This window comes from Canis aureus, chromosome 16 (assembly GCF_053574225.1).
Source record: "Canis aureus isolate CA01 chromosome 16, VMU_Caureus_v.1.0, whole genome shotgun sequence".
Lineage (NCBI taxonomy): Eukaryota > Metazoa > Chordata > Mammalia > Carnivora > Canidae > Canis > Canis aureus.
The window spans coordinates 46440273-46463031 of NC_135626.1; the positions used below are offsets into that span (position 1 = coordinate 46440273).

The 22759-nt window shown below is 43.9% G+C and overlaps 1 protein-coding gene across 1 annotated transcript in view; it reads left to right on the forward strand.

Annotated features, from left to right (window-relative positions):
• Positions 1 to 1215: 1215 nt before the first annotated feature.
• The window catches only part of PRKCA (protein kinase C alpha), a 395491-nt gene continuing 373947 nt past the window's right edge, over positions 1216 to 22759 (forward strand). Inside the window, exons 1-2 of the mRNA XM_077853719.1 lie at positions 1216 to 1440; positions 4270 to 4301. Of these exons, the coding sequence (XP_077709845.1) occupies positions 1268 to 1440; positions 4270 to 4301 (205 nt within the window). The 5' untranslated portion in view covers positions 1216 to 1267. The remainder of the gene's footprint in view (positions 1441 to 4269; positions 4302 to 22759) is intronic.

A 22759-nucleotide genomic window follows, 5' to 3' on the forward strand; every position in this document is an offset into this window, starting at 1 on the left:
ACTGTGGTAGCCAACGAGTAACGGGATGGAAGGCTCGGACAAGTCCGTCCAACCATCCCACGTGCCCCTCAGAGGTCTCTGCGAGGTGCAGGTGGAGAACAGCTCCACAGTTAGAGGCACGTGGTAGAGACCGTGTGCGATGGTTTACAAACACGCTCTTGCTCCTGTTATACATAAGCAGTATTTTTTTGGGGGGGTGGGGTGTGTGTGTGTGCGCGCGCGCATAGGGCTTGGGCATCGCGCCCAGGAGCGCCCACGGGTCCTGCAAGGTGGGGAAGGGCGAGCGTCCGAGCAGGTGGGACGGAGGGCGGCGCGGGGAGTCGGACTTCTCGCTCGGGGCGAGGGGGGCCGGGAGCCAGGAGGGGAAGGGACGAGCTGGGAGGGAGCCGGGGAGCGCAGCGGACAGAGCCGGAGGAGCGGAAGAAGGGGCGGAGGGAAGGCGAGGGGAAAGAGGCGGCGGAGAGCGGCCCGCCCCTCCCGGCGTCCTCCTCCGCTCCCTAACTCGGGCGGGCCCTGGCCGGCCGCCGCGCCCCCTCCCGGGGCTGCGAGCAGAAGGCGGAGGCGCCCGCGCGCTCCCGGCCCCCCCGCGCGCTCCCTCCGCGCTCCCCCCGCGCGCGCTCCCTCCGCGCTCCCGCCCTCCCCCGCGCGCGCTCCCTCCGCGCTCCCGCCCTCCCCCGCGCGCTCCCGGACCCTCCGCGCGCGCTCCCGCCCCCCCGCGCGCTCCCGGACCCTCCGCGCGCGCTCCCTCCGCGCTCCCGCCCTCCCCCGCGCGCTCCCTCCGCGCTCCCGCCCTCCCCCGCGCGCTCCCTCCGCGCTCCCGCCCTCCCCCGCGCGCGCTCCCTCCGCGCTCCCGCCCTCCCCCGCGCGCGCTCCCTCCGCGCTCCCGCCCTCCCCCGCGCGCGCTCCCTCCGCGCTCCCGCCCTCCCCCGCGCGCTCCCGGCCCCCCCGCGCGCGCTCCCGCCCTCCCCCGCGCGCTCCGGCGTTCCGGGCATGCGCGGTGGGCGGCGCCGCTCCGGGCCGCCCCTGCCGCCGAGAGTAGGAAGCGCGAGCGCCGGGCGCCCGGCTGTCAGTGCGCGTGGGGCCAGCCCGCCAGCCCGCCAGCCCGCGAGCGGCTCCGGCTCCGGCTCCGGCTCCCGCGCCCGCTCCGGCCCGACTCTCCGCGGCCGCCGCCGCTGCCGCCGCCGCCCAGCCCGGGGTCGCCCGCCGCCCCGCCCCGCCCCCGCCCGCCCCCGCTCCCCGGCCGAGGCAAGAGGTGGTTGGGGGGACCATGGCTGACGTTTTCCCGGCCAACGACTCCACGGCGTCTCAGGACGTGGCCAACCGCTTCGCCCGCAAAGGGGCGCTGAGGCAGAAGAACGTGCACGAGGTGAAGGACCACAAATTCATCGCCCGCTTCTTCAAGCAGCCCACCTTCTGCAGCCACTGCACCGACTTCATCTGGTAGGTGCGCGCCGTGCCGGGGACCCTCGCTCGGGGCGCGCCCACTCGGGGAACTTGGGGAGCCGGCCGAGTCCCAAGCCGCGCCGGGGACACTCGCGGGCGGGACTCCCGGGGGGGTGGCCGCCGGGTCACACCCCCCCCCCCACCCCACCCCGGGTCTCCCGGGCGCTCCCGCCGCTCGCTGGCTGTGAGCAAAGGGGAGAGCGAACGGGAGAAGCCAAGGGCAGAGTTTCCCGGAGGAACCGGGGAGCGGCGGCGGCTGCGCTGCGCGGTCCGAGCTGCTGGCGAGCCGGTCCGGGCGCTTGCGGGCGCGCGTGTTTCCCCGCGGGCCTGGGCTCCCCTGGACCCCTGGGTCCTTGCCTACCGTGGCTTGTACCTGCTGGGCACCGGGGGGACTGGACTTTGGAGGGTGAGCCCGGGGAGAGGCAGCAGCAAACTGTTGCGAGCTTGCGGAGGGGGAGGGGGAGGTAAAACCGGGCAGGCAAAGGGCTGAAGGGCAGAGGGACTCATTTAAAATAGACCCTGTCAACACGAGATTAGACCCGCAGCCCGGGGGATGAGGACAGAGGCCCTAGTTAAGGAAACCACCGTTAAGGTGTCCGAGTCCGGGCGCGGAGTTTCCAGGGAACGCCGGTGTTGGCTCGTGGGCGCAGGGGTTTGGAGGAGACGGAGAAAAGGGACGCGCCCCCCCCCCGGGTGGGGGGGGTCTCTGAGCCCTGTGATGCTGGGCGGAGCTGTGTATATACCTCTTTCTGGTGAGAGTTTATGGCTTTTACGGACTCTCAAAACCTTGACAACCCTCCCTCCCTCCAAGACACCGCCCCCCCCCCCCCAAAGTTTAGGAGGCCGAAGTTGAGGGAACCCCAGGTGCTCCGGTTTGGGCAGTGAGCAAATCCCCCCCCCCGCCCCCCAGGATGGTAGGAATCCAGCCTTTTTCTATCTCCTGTTCAGGAATGTAGGTAGAAAGCGCCCCAAGTCGGAGCTATTGCAAGGGTTCCTGAACTCCTGTCTCTCCAAGTCGGGGTTGCACTGGGGTGGCAGTAAGTCTCCGTGTGGCACGTATCTTGTTGGAGCCCTAGGCAGCACTTAGAGATGGCTGTGTGAATCCATCACACCTGGGGGGAGAGCAGCTTGAAGGGTGGATTCCACAAACGTGGTGCTAATAAGACACTTTTTCCTCAACGGATGGCGTCTGAATTCATCATCCTGGGGTGGGGGTGGGGGTAGGGGGAAGAATCAGGAGTCCTGCAGTTGTGCTGATAAGGTGCTTAACTCTTCTTTTATGGATGGCATTATCCGAACCTATCACGGCTGGAGGAAATCCCCTCTACAGGCCCTACAGATGTGCTACTAAGATACTTTTCCTTTATGGATGGCTATCTGAATCCATCACACCTGGGGGAAAGCATCTCTAAGGGAGAGTTCCTACACATAGCAGTGCTAATAAGGGGCTTTTCCCTTTTCTTAGAAATCTCAAAAGTACTTTTAGGAAAAGCACAGCCACCTCTATGAATGATTTCTACTATGTACTCAGCGTATGAAGCAGTTGTGCTCTAAGGAGCGAGTAACTGTAGATACGGCTATCTAAAAAGTACTTAGAGCGTCAGAGCGGGAGGTTACTGCATCTAGTCAAGGAGAGTTCTTCAGGCTCTCCTGCCAATTTGAGGGATCCCATAAAAGCACTGAGACTGCTGACTACTTCTGAGGGAAGTAGGTGAATTAGGAAAGGGACTTGCGGCATACATACCCAGGCAAGCTGATGTCTTTCCACTGTCTGTTGCCCTAAAGGATTAGCCCCTGGTGAACTGCTGTGGCCCTTGAGGTCACCAGGTGTAATGTGAAGCGGAAAATAAGGTCTCCCTGTCCGCTTCCTCCCTGAGTAATTCCTGTAACACTTCTCCACCTAACCTAGAAACTACTTGGAAGCTCCAAGAAAATATTCACTAGGGTTATCTAGCCAGTGGTATTAACTTCAGTTGTTTTTCATTGTTTCTACAGGGCCTTAATCTAGGAGTTTGTTTTAAATATTAAGAGCTGATACTTTAAATGTCTGGGAGATGACTAAGTTACATATAAAGATCTATGAAGTGCTTTGTCAACTTAAAATGCTGTGTAAAGCAGGAGATTATGACTAAGACTTTTAATGCAGTTCATCCTAGTTGAAGCAGTGTTTACAATGTAATGTCCGTGGTAGGACTCTCTGCTCAGAGTAAATCTGCCAAAGTAATTTACAAGAACAAAATAGCCTCTGTATTTGCTTGGAATACTACTGATGCTCTAAAAAATTAGATCATAACTTCCAATGCAACAACAACAACAAAATATTTTGTGAAATCTGGCTCCTTTTTGAACCAGAACTTAATGTGGAGTGGTACATTGTGGCAGTTTCTAGACACCTATTTTAAGTACATACATAACAAATGAAGATGCTTTTTAGTTGTGTTTAGGGGAGAAAAAGGATTTTCCACTTTCTTTAGGGATAAAATTAAAGCACTTCAATCATAGTCTTCATTTGTTGACCACTATAGTTCAACTCTGAATATCGTAGTCCTGCTCTTGTCTGGAAATTTAAGTATGGTTCACAAAGTGTAAATTGGAAAGAACCTTAAAATGTTGAAATAATTCTGCCTTTGGAGGCCATACAGAAGTGGGTTCCCCCACCCCCAAAGTTGAATTTATTCAATACTCTATGTAGACATGGTTTCCTATCAAATCATTGGTGTTCATGTACAAACCTTTAGTTCTGTGGAATACTTTGTCTCATAACTGGCTTAAATATGGTATACAACACAAAATATGTTAAGATACTTTGTTGTTTCTGTTTTTCAGGGGGTTTGGGAAACAAGGCTTCCAGTGCCAAGGTAAGCTGTCACGTTGGATTTTATTTTCAAGTACAATATGAAATAAACATTCCAAACACCAACAGTATTTCCAGTCATTTCTTTGTGATCCAAAAAAAAAAAAAAATTAGATATTTTCGAAATGAGGTCTGTAAATTTGGGCTGTTAAAAAAAAAATTGTATTGCCTAGTAATCTGCATATAGAGCTGCCGTTTTTCTCATTGAAAAAAAAAAAACCCTTCCTGTAACTTTATTTTTTTGCCAAGAACATTCTTGTCAGAAACTGCTGTCTTTGTGTGGGTGTTGAGGAAAAGAAATGGAATCACTTTGTATTCATGTGGCTTTTCTTGTTCTTGCTCGTTTTTGTTCTTTATCTCTTACCTATGTATTGGGTTGGACTCATTGTAACTAATCTTGGGCCATGCATCACTCTGGTAATTCTGTTTTTGATTACTGATTGCTCAGAACAAAATTAGCACATCTTAGTTACCTAGGTTATAATGCGTTGCTGTGCTAGGAACCACGTTTTTTTTTTTTTTCCTTTAGTGTTATTGTGACCGAAGATGTACTACTGATGGATTGCACTCCAAATACCATCTATCTCCACCTCTGATCTGTAGTCCCATTTTGCGCTGGTCAAGTACCTCATTTTTTATACTCTGTCCTATTTGTTGAAACGTAATACTTTGTAGCTCGCGAAGGCATCCCAGGCTCATAGCCCACCTTCCAGTTCTCTTGTTATCTATGTTTATTTAGTTCTGGTTACGTTTCCCATCTGGGCATCGGTTTATTAGGGCAAGTGGAAAGTGTGCATTCAGCCTGGAAAATATTATTGTAATGCTGCTTAATAGTAAGCACATTAGGGAGATCCTGTGTACCTAGGACTCTAAAATTGTGCTAGTGAGTTGGCTTTTAAAGTTCTTCAAACTCATGAATTTCTTACATAGCTTTCTAAATCTAATGTTCATGCAGATACTTTATCGTGTAATTAATACTCTACCCTCATGATGTGCTTCAAACCCCTATTCAATAAATCACTGAGAGGTACGTTGGGAAATGAAGGGATATTCCTTTAAAGAATAAAGAGAAGGGTGTGTGCATCCCTCTTTATAAAAGATGAAAGGAAGGTGGAGCTCTTTACATTTCTCAGTTGCAGCACTGAACTTACATTAGGCAACCTTTGGGTCTCACTTGAAAAGTGACTTTTAAATGTGAAAAGTGGGATCCCTGGGTGGCGCAGCGGTTTGGCGCCTGCCTTTGGCCCAGGGCGCGATCCTGGAGACCCAGGATCGAGTCCCACATCGGGCTCCCGGTGCATGGGGCCTGCTTCTCCCTCTGCCTATGTCTCTGCCTCTCTCTCTCTCTGACTATCATAAATTAAAAAAAAAAAAAAAATTATAAAAAAAAAAAAGCTTAAATGTGAAAAGTGTGGTTCCAGGCTACTGTGATTTGCATATACTGTTTGTTGTAATATTTGTGTGGGAAGCTACAGGAACCTAAGAATACTTGTTGAAAAAGGTGTTAAGCTATTTTATTTATTTATTTTTTTACATACTAAGATTTCAGGATGCAGTTGGTCCCTTTTAGACCTGCTTGTTTAAGTCGATTTTGTGAAATCACAGTAGCCATATTAGGGGGGACAAAAGGGGGACCTGCATGGTTTCCCCACCCCGCTCCACCCCCAGGCTGTATGGATATTTTTTTTGAGTGGATTAGTAGATTAATAGTCTTATGTCAGCATAACTCCCATAAAGAAAGAAGCGAAATTCTATGCCTTCTCTTCTCTCCCTTAGGGATAAGTTCTTTTTAAGATACTCACAGCTTTTAAGAGATCAAATTTTTAAATCCTTCTGCCATTTGCTGCCCACCCTCCTCCCCTGCGGTATATGGCGAGTATCCTTCCCCGTCAAAACATTTGTCCCAACTGGTTTAGTAGTCCCATGTATGCGTGTACCAAATTTATTCATCCATTTCTCTAATTTCTTACTGGTCCAGTGTTGCTGCCAACAATATCCTTGGACACTGGTATTTCTAAGAGACCTAGAACATGTGTGTACGTCTTACATTTTAATGAGGACAGCTAAGTTCTCAGAATGTTACAATTTACATTTTCAGTATCAAGTGTCCCCCTTTCCTTTCATTCTTATCAGTATTGGAGAATACAGGTCTTTCATATTTTTGTTCTGGTAGTGAAGAGGCCTCCCTGCCACCCACCCCCACCCCTGATTTTCATCTGGTCAGGGTTTAACATTTTTCAAACTTGTTTTAGCATTTTGTATTCTGTGAATTGCCTTTAATACTCAAAATTTAGTTTTTACAAACTAGACAAAACAGAGCAGTGACTATGTGCTTTATGAACTGTTCCTGAAAGAAGTAAACCATAGGTCTCCTTACAGTAGTTTCTGTACTGCATCTACAAATTTTAATTCCAACTATTTCAATAACAACCTGTCATGTGCTATTTGTCACATTTTGTTTAATATGTGTCCTTTATATTTCACTTCGAGTAGGCCTATGCTAGTTCTCTTATAACTTCTGGATGTTAGCTCAGGATAGTGCTTTTTAACTGCGCAAAATTGTTTAACGCTTTGGTTTTGGCATTCTCAAAAGGAATCTACATCTGACCTTTTTTATTATTGCATGGAGCCCAATGCAGGGCTTGAACTCACAACTCTGAGATCAAGACTGGTTGAGACCAGAGTCAGTCAGTTAACCTGGTGAGCCACTTGGGTGTCCCTAACATCTGACCATTTTAGAATACATTTGAGTTAGAATATGCTTGTTTTCTCTTAATGTTCTCTAACTTAAAATCTTTCCTGCTCTGTTTGATAGAGTCCCATTCAAGAGAATAACTCCTCCTCATCCTGTGCCTTTGGTGACATACCATCTGAAGATGGCAGCTGGGTTTGAGACTTATTCCATATCAGTTTTCTCACCTGATGGAGGCAGCATATTCTACTTACTAGTATGTCACTTTGGTCAGTAGATACAATATCTGTAGCTAAGTAGACTTTAGAGAGGCATATATGCTCCAAATGAGTCACCTATTGGTGAAGTAAGATAACTTTAAAAGTCATCATTTCACTTAGTAAACGTTAAGAACTGGAAGACTGAAGATGTGACTTGTAGTTCTTTAAAACTGGGTGTCTAATCTGTGCTATTTAGAAAGCCTTTTTAAAGCGTATAAAGATTTCCCTCCCCTACTTCTTCCCATCCCCAAGATGCAATCTGAATGGAAGCAGGAATTTCTGATGATATCTTGGATTGTTGCAACTTGTACTTCATGGACCCTGTGCCCTTTAGATTGCAATCCAGGTGTACAGCCCTAAAAAAGTGGTATTACCTGGGCAGATCACACAGGAGGATCCCACTGCCTGAAATAGTGAAATCAAGGGCCATAAATACTGGCGAGAATGAAGAGTGCACAGTAGATTGAGAAGCCATTGCAATTAAGATTCTTAGAGATGAAGATGAGCTTGTCCCTTTTGTAGATCTGAAATGCTCTTGATGGCATCTTGATTTTTTTTTTTTTTTTTTTAATAATGGTGTAGCTTATTCTCCTGGTATGCTCCATCTACTCTGTATAGATTTCATCCTGGAAGGCTAGCGCAGAGCAGGTCCTTGCTCACCCCCATTCCCTCTGCTTCCCTACCTGCTAAGGAGAGGGAGAAAGGTATGTCTGAAGTTGAAATTCTGACCTGGAAGGTCTGTCTCCTATTGGTAGTGTCAGGCACTGGCTGCTTCCAAAAGCTGTTGTCCTGGAACAGCAGAGCCATCTACCATGCTGCTCAAATGTTGTCTTCCTCTGGGGCAGTGTAGCCAAAAAGGTCTTATCTATTACTTTGACAACTGGAAAAGGGAACAAGCCAACTTTTTTTTTCCCCTCAGCAAGACCAACATACTTCTCAAATTTCAGTGATAGAAACAGCCTCTCCGAACATGACCTGCTTATTTGATGGGCTAAACAATTGCTTACATAGCCTGTTACATCTGATTCATCTTGGCATATCTTTTCTGCTTTTTCTGTCATTTAATATCACAAATCAATGAACAACTAACCCAGGTTTTTTGATCAAGATGCCCTAAAGAGACTGCATCAGAATCCATCCCCACCAATGACCGTGGTCAACAATCTACACTGTTGATGATCAACCCTGGATGTTTGAGGAATCTGCAGGGAATGCACATTTATGTGCTCTTGGTATACTGTTCTGAACCTGGAGCTGTTTCTCTAAGCATACACCAAATATTGTACTTCACCTGTGACTCCAACTTGAAGCTATTTCTCAGTAGTTAGGAATTAAGAATGTTTCCCTTGGCTTTTGACCTTTGATTTTAGAGTCCTGTTTTAGGGTAGATCTTTCCATCAGCTCGCCTGAGTGGGATGGTGTTTCTTATCCCTTCTGTAAGAATGAAAGTTGATGTTTGAGGAAAGAAGAAAGTTCCCCCGCCCTCTACATCTTGGCTGTACAAGCAAAGGAATTCCAGAAGACCAGGCCAATTTAAGGGAGGATGACCTTTAATAGTGAAGGGATGGAGTTGGCAGCTTTTCAGAGGAGGAGGTCTAGTTCTTACCATAGCTTATGGAATGCTGGGAACCAAGCACTGTGGATACCAAGTGCCAGGAGATAGAAGGGGGCTGAAGTCCAAATTGGGCTGAAGTTGATGGTCCTTAACAGATTAGTCCTTCCCGTATACTGGATTAGCCACTCCTAAACGCTTAGCACCAATCCACTGATCTTTAAAGTTGCCACCATGATTTTTCCATCTTCAGACCTGGGGCCGGCACCTCACACCCTGTTTCTCCTTGGCTACTCCTCAGATTGGAAACTAGGTTAACTATAAGTGAGCTCCCAGGGTCACTGATACAATTCTGGGAATGCTGATCGATGAAGAGTGTAACTTGAAATTTTGGCGGTTTTGCACTGAGGTGCAATCAAAGCATTATTTCAGCTTCGAAGATGAAATTGTCAGGAAGATATAAAACCTAGAAAAGCATGATAGAGATGGGCAGTTAGAACTGCTTGTCTTTCGAACGCCGTTTTCCTCCACAAAAATGTTAATACTTGTTAGAAAATGTAGGGACGCACGGACAAAACTGTCGGGTATTCCCATTTGGTGCTATATACTTGTTTGGAAATGATTTCTGATTAATGGCTTTCTGAATTGCCACTTTCACTTAGTGCATTAAGCACAAGTATTCTGTTTTACTCACATGCTCCCCACCAGAATCCAATGCAGTAGCATATGGAGTGGTTATTCATCCTCATAGGCAGTAGAAACCCTAATATTTCTTTTTGCAGATGAATCTGACCTTGAAGTTTCTTCTTTAATTTTATGATGAAATGACTTACTCCCCTGAGTGTTTTACTCTCCTAGATAATGTTATTCAAACTTAAGTTTTTAGGCTTATTAACCCTTAACTTGCTCACTCGTTTTCCATGAAAGTATTTTTTCAAAGTAGAATTCATTGCAGAGCTTGCCTAGCAGGATTAAACTCAGCTCCTTAGGATATTTTAAGCTTGTTTTGCTTTTTCAGACTCATCTAAGGATGCTTTCTTTCTCTCCATGCTTCAGTCATTGAAAATAAGTTGTAGTTTCCCAGAAAGTGTCTTTGTGTGTGTGTGTCCCGATAACACCTACTTGACTGTGAGTCTTAGCGTGGAGTTTAGCTCAGACCTTTTCCATCCTCCTTGCTATTCTGGATCTCTATCATAGGAACCTTCACCCTATAATCATTTGTCTCCTCTGCCAACTTTGAGAACAAGGACTGACTCTTATTTCTGTCTCCTGGGTTTAATGCAGTGCCTGGCGCTTGGTAGACGCTATATAAATATTTGTTGGGTGTGTGATTATATAAAAGGAGAGATATGATATGAATGTCCATAACCAGAAGGATCAGTGACTTCTGCCTGCATACTATTTTTTTTAACCTAGTTTATAGTTCAGTTATGTCAACTAGGATAGATCTTTAGAGAACTTAAAATATTTTTTAAAGCCAAGCATATATATTCAAAATAGAGGACAGAAAATACTCATTTGTAGAAGTTCTACGCAATGCTAAGCCTAATGCTGAACCACTTACTGTACCTCCTGTATTGAGAGAAGTATGTAGGCATCCATAATGGATCTTATTTCCACAAATAAAACGAGAGCACTACTATGGGCCCCAGCTGGAGCAGGGAAAGGTTTTGGGTTTAAGGTAAAAAATTAAAACCTGCTCCACTACGTGTACTTGGTACAGTCCTTTTAAATGTTCTAGTTTCCTTTGAAGTGGCTAATAGCTTAAACGAGACTGTCATGCTCCAGAGGGAGTAGTAGCTCAACTTTACTGATTCTGATATTTTTAAACTTGGTGTACCTGAAAGGTTTCTGTGCCTTGATGTGTGAGAAGGGATGGACGAACGTGACAATGAAGTGCCCGAGTGGAACTGTTAGAATTTCATTAGTTGCTTTAAAGATCTTAGTCTGAGGAAAGAAAGGACAAATGTTAAATGCTACAAGATGCTAGATATGTGGGAGTGCTCGCATTTTACACACTTTCATCCCCAGGGCACCCCATGAAGCACAGGATCTTACCCCCTTCTTAGCAGTGAATGTGCTGAAGAACCTACCAGGCTGGTTGGGTGGAGCAGAGGTTCACATTCAAACAGTTCTGCAGAAAACATATTTCAGAGCCAAATGGAAACTTTTTTGGTACTTACAAAGCCTGGATTTATATTAGAGGAAAGAATGATGCCATTAAGGGAAGCATGGAAACATTTCTTGGTGACAGAATTAAGGCTTCGCTGTCCTCCTGTCAGAATTTCCATGACAAACCCTTTATTTTCAGGTTTTGTTTTCTTACTAGACTGTGAAACCTTAGGTTAGACTTTAAGCTTAGATATGAACACTTCAAGACTGGGATGGTATTAACAGTCAAATCTAGATGAAATTACTGTAGCTACATTAAAGCCCTCTATTAAATTATACAAGGAGAAAATGGCTTCTGGAAATAGATTTCTATCAAAAATGTAATGGAGGGCAATGATTTGATTAATTGTCAGCACAAGATCAGAATTATTTAAGACAAGGTTCACAAAGTAAGATTAGCATGAGGATAGTTAATCTTGAATGCCTTCAGTTGACTGTGTCTCCTTTCCCTTCCCCCCACCCCCACCCCCCACCCCCAGTAGCTATCCCTCTTTAGTTTTGGCATTTTGGGAAATACAGGATCCATCTGTATTATCTAGGGTGACTGCAATAGGTCATCAGAACACGAGGGGGATATAGGTGGCATGAAATTTAGATACAACTTGGACAAATTTGTATGAGAAATAGGGTAAGAAGAGAGCCTAGTTAACAGCTAAATTGAGCAAAATTCTCTCCTGGAGTTGATTCAACCATGATTTCACCAACAGGATAATTGGCACTTTTGGCTCTTAGGGGATGTACAGAAGTTCACGCACAGGAGTCCATGATGTAGCCTTTCCTGCACTTGACACAGTCACTCATGCAAGTACTTGTTCTCAGATACCCATTCTAAGTGCTGCTCATTGACACGTTTGAGCCTCACAATTTTGGAAGGGGTAAGCGGTGTTATCCCCGTTTTACGGACAGGGAAACTGCCCCTGAGATCAGCAGCTTAGAACTGGTCCAATGTCACAAAGAAAATGGTGGAGCTGGGCTTCAAACCCAGGCAGTATGGATCCAGACTCCATGCTGTGAACCCAAGTGTCCCGCTTCATGGTTCTTTCTGTTCGTTAGGTTTATGCCACTGACTTGACTACGGAGACGTGGAAGAACAGAGTGGTCCAACTCCAACACTTACTGCGCATATGGCTCATAGTGGGAGATAACGGCCGATGTGTGGACCTGCACCATGTGTTGTGCCAGGCAGTGTGGGGCATTGGACCAGAGGGGGACTCTGGATGAGGAAGACTTGGTCCTCGAAGCCCGAATGAAGTCAGGGTTGTTGAAACTGTGGGGGTGGGGAGATCATTTCTGGGCTCCTTAGAAGTAGCCTTTGGGCTTTGGAGGGTACAGAGAATGGTCCCCCCTTTTTTTGAGAGCCAGATAATGAATGAGAGCACAAACAGAGAGAGAAGCAGACTCCACACTGAGCAGGGAGCCCAGATAATGAACGAGAGCACAAGCAGGAAGCAGAGAGAAGTAGGCTCCCTATTGAGCAGGGAGCCTGGTGTGAGGCTCAATCCCAGGATTCTGGGATCATGACCTGAGCTGAAGGCAGATGCTTAACCGACTGTCACCCAGGCGCCCCAGAGAATTTCCTTTGATTGAAGAGGTGGGGGAAGATTTTCTAAAAAGGGGAAAATAACTGGAGCAAAAGGAGAAAGGGGGAGGGATGGTGGTGCAAGGGACTTCCATTCAGGGAGCAGCACAGACCAGGGGAGGTGTACATACTCTGAGATGTTGCCAGTGGTGATCCCCAACAGAAAAGCAGGTTTGACAAATGTACATAGAACTACATTCTCTCAGGAATCCTGGGTGGCACAGCGGTTTAGCGCCTGCCTTTGGCCCAGGGCATGATCCTGGAGACCCGGGATCGAATCCCACGTCGGGCTCCTGGTGCATGGAGCCTGCTTCTCTCTCTGCCTAGGTCTTTGCCTCTCTTTCTCTCTCTCTGTGACTATCATAAATAAATTAAAAAAAAACAAAAAAAAAACTACATTCTCTCCCCGTCGCTCCCCCATACTGCTTCTGTGCCAACACAGGACTTTGTATCTTTTATGTGGCTTCTAGTTTTCAGAAGCTCACAATTATACATTAAAGCATTGTATCTCCATATGAAAGATATATTGTATTGGAGTTTAGAAGCTAACTTGTTTTAGAAAGTGCATGGCTTTGACACTATTCCAAGGGTCTTTCTATTTTCTATTTTGAAGCTGGTACCGTCTATGACCGTATCCTGTTGGAAGTCCAGGGTGTTACGGCATGGAAATGATAGGACCAGAGATGAGACATTGAGACTAGGTTTGCTCATACACCTTAATAAGGGAAATAGGAATTAGTCTATTTGAAATCAGTTTTAAAAACTGCATACTAACTGTCAGAACTTCTGGTTCATCATTAGTGGTTATTCCTTCTCCATGGGAGATTGTCATAACCCTCATCAGAAACCTTTGTGAAGGCAGGCGGAGGGGTGCTGCAGAGCACTGCAGTTTGGAACAGAAGATGGGTTTTCATATGGGTTCAGATTAGAAAAGGAAAAGGTAATATTGCTACTGTGCTGACATGAGCTTTAAGAGATGCCACCACCCTGTGGGGAGCTGGCATTGGTGTTCTGCTCTGTAGGAGACGCTGGGGCAGAGAGAAGTAGTTTGTCTATGGTCTGGTGCCCTTGAGACCAGGCCGATTTAGTAAATATCTGTATTTAGTAGGCAGTTTTTTTTTTTTTCTTCCTGAAGCTATAGTTGCAAAAGTAGCCAATCTGTTTTACTTTCATTTTTCCTCTCCTTAAATTATCTAAGTATGATTTGTGATGCCGTTTGTTGTAATAAAACTCTCCTCGATTCAAGAAAGAAAGGCTGGTGGTGCTTGTAAAGGCTTTTGTTAGCTTCCGTTTGGATTTGTCTTGAAATTAAGAGGAAGTAAATGAGCTTAATGTATTTTCCTCTTGAGTTAGTGCATGCAACTGTAATTCTAAAAATGTGAAAATGGGAGATTACACAAAAAATCTCAGATACTGCAACTTGATTCTTAACTACTTAACAACGTAGAGAGTCGTTCGAATCCAAATGGAGCATTTCAGAAGCATGCAGGACCGATTTCTATTTAGGTCTAAATTCAAGTTAGGCGTAAGAGTTGAGCCGCACGGTCTTTATTTTTCCTTTTTGCTTAATTGTACCATCCAGCAGCATAGCACCTGCTGGTGTTGAGCTGAGTTCGTACTCATGTGATGCGAATTAACTTGCAAAATTGCATTTTAGAAAGATTAATTATCGAGCAGGAGCTGGAGTAGTTGGTATGATTAAGACCTGCTGTAGTAGTCTAAAGCGAATCTAATAAAATGTGGTTAGGAGAATAATTAAGATGAAGGGTGAAGGGCTAGAGAGCAGAGGATAACTCGTTGGATGAAGGGCTCTGGGTTTATTAAACTCATTGTATTATACCTCATTGTATTAATGCTTTCTATGGCTTAAAGCAGAAAATCAAGAAAACATTCATTGCAGTGACTTTGATAAGATTGTGAACTAAGTGCTTTTCGCTAACTCTCATTGGTGCAGAACTAATGAAGGCCCAATTTTATCTCATAATTTTGAAGTGCATTGTTACCTTTTGGTCCTTGTTTGCATTTCCTGTGTGTCCCTTCCTTTTTTTTTTTTTTTTTTTTTTTAAAGATTTTATTTATTTACTCATAGACACACAGAGAGCGAGGCAGGGATACAGGCAGAGGGAGAAGCAGGCTCCACGCAGGAAGCCCGATGTGGGACTCGATCCTGGCAGGAAGCCCAATGTGGGACTCCATCCCGGGTCTCCAGGATCACACCCCAGGCTGCAGGCAGCGCCAACCCGCTGCACCACTGGGGCTGCCCCTGTGTGTCCCTTCTATGTTTAATTGTATTTGATATTTTATGTATTTTGTCTTAACAGCCTGCGACTATGTGGAGACTTTCTTGGAATACTTAATTTATTTGAAATGGTAGGATGTATTCATGTTAGATGGGAAAAACTTTTGGTCACTAAGAACCTGGACAGCTCTTATAAAGCATTGGATTTAAAATTAAGTTATGTGTTCTTAGGTGATAAAAACATGCTTGTGTTTAAATGTAGGGTTAATAATCTGAATTAATATACATCAAAATACTCCCCTTTTCCTGTCCTCCTTGGTGAATTTTGTAGTCACAGGATCAGGAAGAGAGCCACGTTCTTGGAATTTTATTTTTAATTTTTTAAAGTAATCTCTATACTCATAGTGGGGCTTGAATTTATAATCCCAAAATCAAGAGTTGCATGCTACACTGGCTGAGCCAGCCAGGCACACCATGTTTTTAGAATTCTAAAGCAAGAATGGACTATGGAGACTGTGTTTTTGAGGTCCTTGAATTTATAGCTGTGGAGCTGGCCAGCAGAGTTAAGCAACTTGATGTAACCACACAAGTGTAACCACCTAAATCTTCAACCCCAGCTCCCATCCAGTGTTACCTTCCTGCTTCTCCATAGCTCATAAACCTTTGTACTTGACAGCCTCGAATCTTAAGTGCTGTTGCTAGTAAGTATAGGTGCTAATCCAGTAACCTCTGCATTTAAAGACACCAGGAATCTGCAAAGTAGGAACTCGATTTCTTTTATTTGAAAAATGGCTTTGCTTTCTAGAGATCAGTGTGTGTCTTGCTCTAAAGTCTAGGAGTTTGGTTAAGGATTGTATATTTTTTATGGTGTAGTTGACCAGTCTGGGAATAAGACCTTGAATTTGTATCAGATGGGAATTTGTATCCTGAGTAAGGGAGAGGACTGCTTGAAATTACATATTTTTGGGATGCCTGGGTAGCTCAGTGCTTGATCGTCTGCCTTCAGCTCAGGGTGTGATCCTGGGGGTCCAGGAATGGAGTCCCACATCGGGCTCCCCATGGGGAGCCTGCTTCTCCCTCTGCCTCTGTCTCTGCCTCACTCTGTGTCTCATGAATAAATAAATCTTTAAGAACTTATATATATATTTTTTTACTTTTGTCTCTCCAATTTTAACTCTTGATTCTTTGGAAATAGTCTATGTTCCTATGTTTCGTAGTCTACTGTTAACCTTACACGGAGATATTACACCAGAGCTGATTTTGCATTTTATATATTACCTAAAATATATATGCACAAATCAGGATCTAGTTGATCTGCAAATGGATGTATTTATAGTAGTCTATACAAGGTGTGAAGAGTGACTAAATACAAATATTGAATTTACTTGGTTTTGCCTTCTGTAGTAAAAGTAACTCCACTGGATAATAGTACTGCCAAATACAGAAGTCCTACCTTTATTTTTAATTTTGGTGGTGGTGATTTGAGGTTTTGACCTTGGAAACACAGGTAAAGTAATACAAACACAAAATATACAAAATGACAGATGTAATCTATTTATGCATATTTTAATCAAAATTTATTTTCTATCTCAATCCAAATAACATAACTTTTGTAATTTTTCCTTGGAAAATTTTTCTTCATGTCCTAGATTTCTAAATTCCTTTAAAAATGAGCCCAGAATGATGACTTCTTCCCCCCTTGGTGAATTTCCCTGCAATATTCTTGGACATCTTTATTGCTCTGGGTCTTGGAGCCATGTTCAAATTAGGAAATTCTAAGTAGAAAAAAATACCATTTCTGATTTGATGTGTATAAATAACTTTGAAAATTTTTGATAGGACTTAAGTGTTGAGGACAGGAAGTTTCTGTGCCACTTTTTTTTTTTTTTTTTAAGATTATTTGAAAGAGCATGTGAACATTAGCATGAGGGGAGGGGCAGAGGGAGAAGCAGACTCTGCTGAGTGGGAAGCCAGATATAGGACTCCAAGATCATAACCTGAGCCAAAGGTAGATGTTTGAGCCACCAGGTACCCCCCTGTGCCACCCTGACTGTTCCTTTGTGCCTGCTATATGAGGGTTATTGCCTGCTTTGGATACTAGCCTACCTCTTCAGATAATTGTTCAGTTTTCTGGGGGGGAAAAAACCCTTTGAATCTAGGGGGCAGGCAGGGAGTTGGGGCTTGTCACTGAGACACTAGCCCCATCTCATCTGTGGGTGATTAAACTGTCCCTGGCTCTGAGGGGGGGGGCAGATTTCTCCTCAAGCTCCTTAAACCTTTGGAAGAAAGAGGTGGTAGTTTTTAAATTTTTCCTTCAAACTGTTATTTTGATTCCCTTCAAACTGTCATTTTGAACTTCTTTTAGATACAGGAAAGGTGAAAAATAATACAAGGGGTTTCCATCGATCTCTCACTGGCTTGTCTCAATGTTAATATTTTACATCTATTTGCCTTAATATGTATCTGGGAGTACTGGGTCTTTGGACCTGTAGGGTTTCCTATGGTCAGAATTTTTGCTCATCATGCAGCAGACTTCATTCCTCTATTTTCAGCAAAATGGCACTTGCATACAGTGGTTTGATTGGACTCAGGTTCAACTTGGGTCATGGTGTTTTTAAGATGCCATTATAACCATGTGCATGTTAGTCACGTGTACATTAACGTGGAAAGAATGCCAGTGTATTTTCCTATCCGTATCCAAAATTGAGGACTGTCGACCTAGTCAAATTGGTTTGTGTTTGCAATACACTGTATCCAACATGAAAACACCTGCATGCTACATGTGGGAAGCTAGGCAGCCAGGTCTTTCCAACTGTATGGTGTTCATTATACCTATATGCAAATTGTGGTTTTTACCAAGTACTGTGGGTGAGAGGTGTGTGTGGGTGGGTGTCTATTGGTGGCGGTGGAAAACAATTGCTAATTGTTAACTAGCTATTTACCTATCTGAGCCTCACCCACAGTACTCGTTCTACTTGTTCTTGGTCTTAATTTCCAACACTAGATCAAAATTGGGACTTCAGTCATTTCTGTACACTGGAACATCTGGGGGCAAAGAGAAAATAGGCACATGAGCAGGGAGTTTGTGTTCCTGTTTGAAGAAGCAGATGGTCCTCTACTCTTAGACCTGCTGTGTACAGGAACATGCACTAGCTGTTGGTATGGAAGAGGAAGGTCTTAATAAGAGTGCCTGTTCGCTCAGGAATTTAAAACTTAACTAGGTAGTGGGCACCTAGTGGCTTAGTCAGTTAAGCATCTAACTTCGGCTCAGGTCATGATCTCAGGGTCCTGGAGAGTCTGCTTGTCTTTCTCCCTCACCTCTTCCCTCCATCCCCATCGTGTGCTTGCTGTCTCTCAAAATCTTTAAAAACAAACAAACAAAAAAAATTACAAAAATAAAACTTAGGTAAGCATAATTTAGATGCATAGAAATCTAAAGGATACTTTTATTAAAAAAAATCACAAATGCCAACACAAAATCACATAGGAAGTGCTAGACTGGAGATCAGGTAATCTTGGTTTGAATCCAGTTGAGGCCTCTGTCCTCTTCATAATGAGGAAGTTGAACTCTAAGGGGTAGCACATGTGACATCTTTCCAGAACACTAATCATGATCCTCTTTCAACTTCAGAATCCTCAACTCTGTCCTTCCAACAGCCTTAAATATCAGTTGATTGGAATTGACATGGAAGACCAGGAAACCTGTCTGCCATCCCTAGGCTCTCTACTTTCCAGAGCTGCTCCTAGCTGTTGATCTCTTGAGAGGATAAGGAAGGTGGGATGGCTAGATGACCTTCTGGTCAATGTTTCCAACTCTTTTAATTCTTCCATACAAAGAAGGTCTCTTCCAAAGACAATCTTATGGTACTGAATTAAAAAAAAAAATCATTGTAATATTGAAAGTTTCATGCAAAACAAATTATTGGTTGCTGGGAATGAGTCTTAAGTAGGAATGGTGTTGGTTTGGGATGGGGGGAAAAGAAAGTCCTGTTCATTCCTTGATCCTATTTTCATTAGCATGTAAAATGTTAGATTTTTCTGACTTCTGATGGGGCTAAGCAATACTTTTTATTGTTTGATTTATGTGAACTTATGGTTGAAATCTGATAATTTGAATTGTTTTGATTTTTGTGGGGGTATACAGAGTTTGCTGGTTCAAGTAATCACTCTGGAGTCCTCCCTTTCTCCTGATCTGCAGAAGAAATACTAGGAAGCACACCTTTGTTTTGACTTTGTGGGAACCTCGATGAAGGCTGAAATAATGGAATCCTAACTTAGGCAGTGCTTTAGAGTAGTGGAAGCAGAAAGCTCTATTGAAAAATGCATCAGGAAATCGGGTTGGAAGCTGTAAGTCTGGATGCAATGTTCCTGAAATTGAACAGAGTTAAGGGAGAGGAGAAAAGCCCTATGGGGTGGGTAGTTGTGAGTTTTTCTGAAAGCTTGCTTACAATACTTTGAGCTAGACAGAACCCTAGGATTACTTTGAGTTTATAAGACTGCATGCTTTTGCACGCACAAATCCTATTTGTGCAAATTTGACCTTTTAAGATAATCTCCATTACTGTCTCCATATCCCACTTCTCCTTGCCTCTTTTTTAAAAAGCTGGCCTTTTGTGTGACGTGTTAAGCTTTATGGTTGATGCTGAGTAAGGCCTGAAGACTTCCATATGTGGCTGGCTACCATAAATCTACTCCAATATCTAATACTGATCTACCAGGCACCATGCTAATTGCTTGGGATGACAGTGGCTAAAATCTATTGCATATGGCCTTTGCTGTCTAGGCGAAGGTGTTAAGCACTTCACATAGCTATCTTATTTAATCTTCATAACAAAATGAGGACAGGTTATTTTTTGGATGAGGTGCAGAGGTTGTGTCGCCTGAATTCTACAACTGACTGGGTTAGGTTAGTATTTGAATATAGATTGTGATTATGGTTTCGTTTTTTTTTTTTTTTTTTTTTTTTTTTAATCAAACATGTTTTTATCAAACATGATCATTCATCCGAAAAAATGGTTTTGGAAAGGTAAATTCTTCATAGATTTACATATTTTTAAAAACTTAACCTTTTTATTTTTAATAACTGAGATCCAGATGTTGTCGTTCCTCCCCTCACCCCCATCACTCATATGAAAATGTAGAAAATCTATTTGTAAGAACATGCTCTTTAATTTCCTGTCCTGTATTATGGTGGGAGAGGAAGTACAGTCAAGCCTAGCAAACATTAAATTGAGGTTTCAAAGATACATGGAATAAGTTTATATTTGATAAAAGATTAATTCAGTCCTACCATTTTCCTTTCTAGGAGTGTCCTCGTTTCTATCCTAACTTGAGGTAGGGAAACTTTGTAATTAGGTTTGCTGTATGCCTGGCTCTGTCCATCTTTTTGAACTGCTGAGATCAATTATGTTGAACTTACCCAGAGTCAGATGCAATCTGGCCATCACAAGTTTGGCTTCTCTTAGAATTGGCAATGTGTACTTATTTTTCATGTATTCACCAGATTTTTCAAATCTTGGGCTTCTATTTGATATAGGGGCTCCAATTTATCAGTATCTGTGAATTCTTGATATTCTAAAGTTTGGTAAAGGAGCAGTTTGTTGAAAGTGATGTGATACTTTTGTTTTACTTTTGGAAATCAGTTAATTTAAAAATACTTACTTTTGTCACTTTCTACTTCCATAACATCGAGATATTTGAAATCAGCTCTGTAAACATTGGTCTCTCATCTATAGGACTTAATTCTTTCAGTTCCTTTCTGCTCTATCCTTAGATCTTTTTCATTTCATGTAGTTAGCTTCATTTGAATATTAATACTGGCTTGCAGGAGAATCTCACAAAATGAGTTAAAAAGAATTTAGATTATGATCTAGTCAATGGATTTTTTTTTTTTTTAACATTGCTTTATCTGGCAGGCATGATATCTAATGCTGGAGATATAAATAAGCCAAACTGAGACCATCTCTGCTGTAATCCCTCTAGTAATGGACCCAGCCACTAATCCAATAGTCACGTGGAAAAATGACTATAGACTGCTTATGGAATTATAAAGGAAAGGCATAAGGACTCTGCTAGTGGATAAAAAGGGGGCCTACTTTGGGCTGGGTGTCAGGAAAATCTCACCTAAGGAAACCACATTTTAGTGGTTTAGAGGTATTTTAGTGAAGAAAAAAGGAAAGCAACCAGCATGTACAGACTCCCTACAATGAAGGGTGTGCTGTGTCCTGGGAATCCAAAGGAGCCCTCAGTTACTGGAATTTTTTAAGCAAATCTAACAATCCTTGTTAGTTTTTTTTTTTTTTAATGACTATAAAATCATAAAAACAAGCATTTAGTATTGCATGTCTGCAGTAATGCATTCTTTTTGCTAGAGCAGTCATGGGTGGTGACCATAGCTGCATAGTTGTGGCAATTCCAAGAACAACCTTATGAAGCAAAAATACTAATTATGTTTCATGAAAATGATCAGTAAAGGCAACATTGATGCTGCTTTCTAAGCTCTACAGGTTTAGTTGGCAAATCATTTAACTGAGCTTCGGTTGACATCAGAGTTAGTTTCAGGTATACAATGTAGTGAACTGACAATTCTCAACATGATTTAATGCTATGGTAAGTATAGTCTTCATCTGTCCATACCTTATTTACAGTATTGACTGTAGGTACAGAAGTGCCTATGCTATACCTTTCATCCCTGAGACTCAAGAATCTCCTGAGTGAGCTGACCAGGCTCATCTCCAAAACTTCATATTGGAAGTTTGGACCTCTTAGTATCCTTTGCCTATTTTGCCCACCCCCCAACCTCAGAAGTGTTCTGAGGATGTACAGAGTGAGGAAAAAGCTGGAGAGGTAGGCAAGGGCCACCTTGAGGTCTTAAATAGAAATCTTTAACCAAGTCTTATAGCCTAGGACCCATGAGGATCCTTCACAGAACTTTAAAGAAGGTAGTCTGATTTGAATTTCCTTAGAAAGGATTACACCTATCCTATGGAGAACTAACTAGAAGTGGGCAAGAGTGGACGGGGCAGCCTGGTGAGAGGCTAGTCCTCATTCTGGTGAGGAATTTCCCAAAACTGGAGAGGTCGTAGTAGAAAGAGGTTGACAAATCCAAGGTCCACTGGATCTTGTCAGCTGGACATCGTGATGAATTGGATGTGGAAGGGGATGGACAGGTGACAGATCAGAGGAGTGATGGTGTCAGTACTGTGTAGCAAGTGAGAAGACCAGGTTAAGGAGAAAAGCACATGATTTTTGAACCTGTTTAAAGAGGTGCCTTTGAGGTCTCCGAAAGGGCTGAAGGTGAATGTCAGGAAGGCCTCTGGATTCAGGCACTGGAGCTGAGAAGGGGTGGCCAGAGCTGGTGAGCAAACACGAGTCATCTTACAGGTAGAATTGAATGATGGGCAAGGATTAGTGTGCCTGGGGGGAGAGGGAGAATGCAGTTAGCATAGCAGAACCCTGACATCCATTCCTGGCGGGAGAGGGACAATGCAGTGAGCATAGCGGAACTGTGACATCCATTGGCTGTGTAGATGAGAAATGAGTGTGCCAGAGATGGGAAGGGGAGAGAGGTGTGGTCAGTGAGGCAGAAAGAAAACTAGGGGCTCTGGTGTAGGAAGGCCAAAGTAAGAAGGGGATCTGTTGGTGTGGGCAGGGTGATAATGACAAATAGGAGCCCTGTGGGTGTTGTTGAAGGGGGTGGAGCTTTATTGTCATGGAGCAAAGAGTAAAGGACATGGGGACAACTATCTGAGCAGTAATTCTCTGAATAGTTACTGAAGATTTCAGTTAAACACATCCTGTTTACACAGAGTAGTTGTCTTTCTAGTTCTGGCTTGGAGAGTATGGCTCCCGAGGAAGGTCCAGGTCTTTCAATTAACCAGGCTGAAAATGTTATCCTTTCATTTTCTAGGAAGAACCCTTAGAAAATGGAGTTTTTAAAAACATTTTTATGCATTCAATACTCAGTCT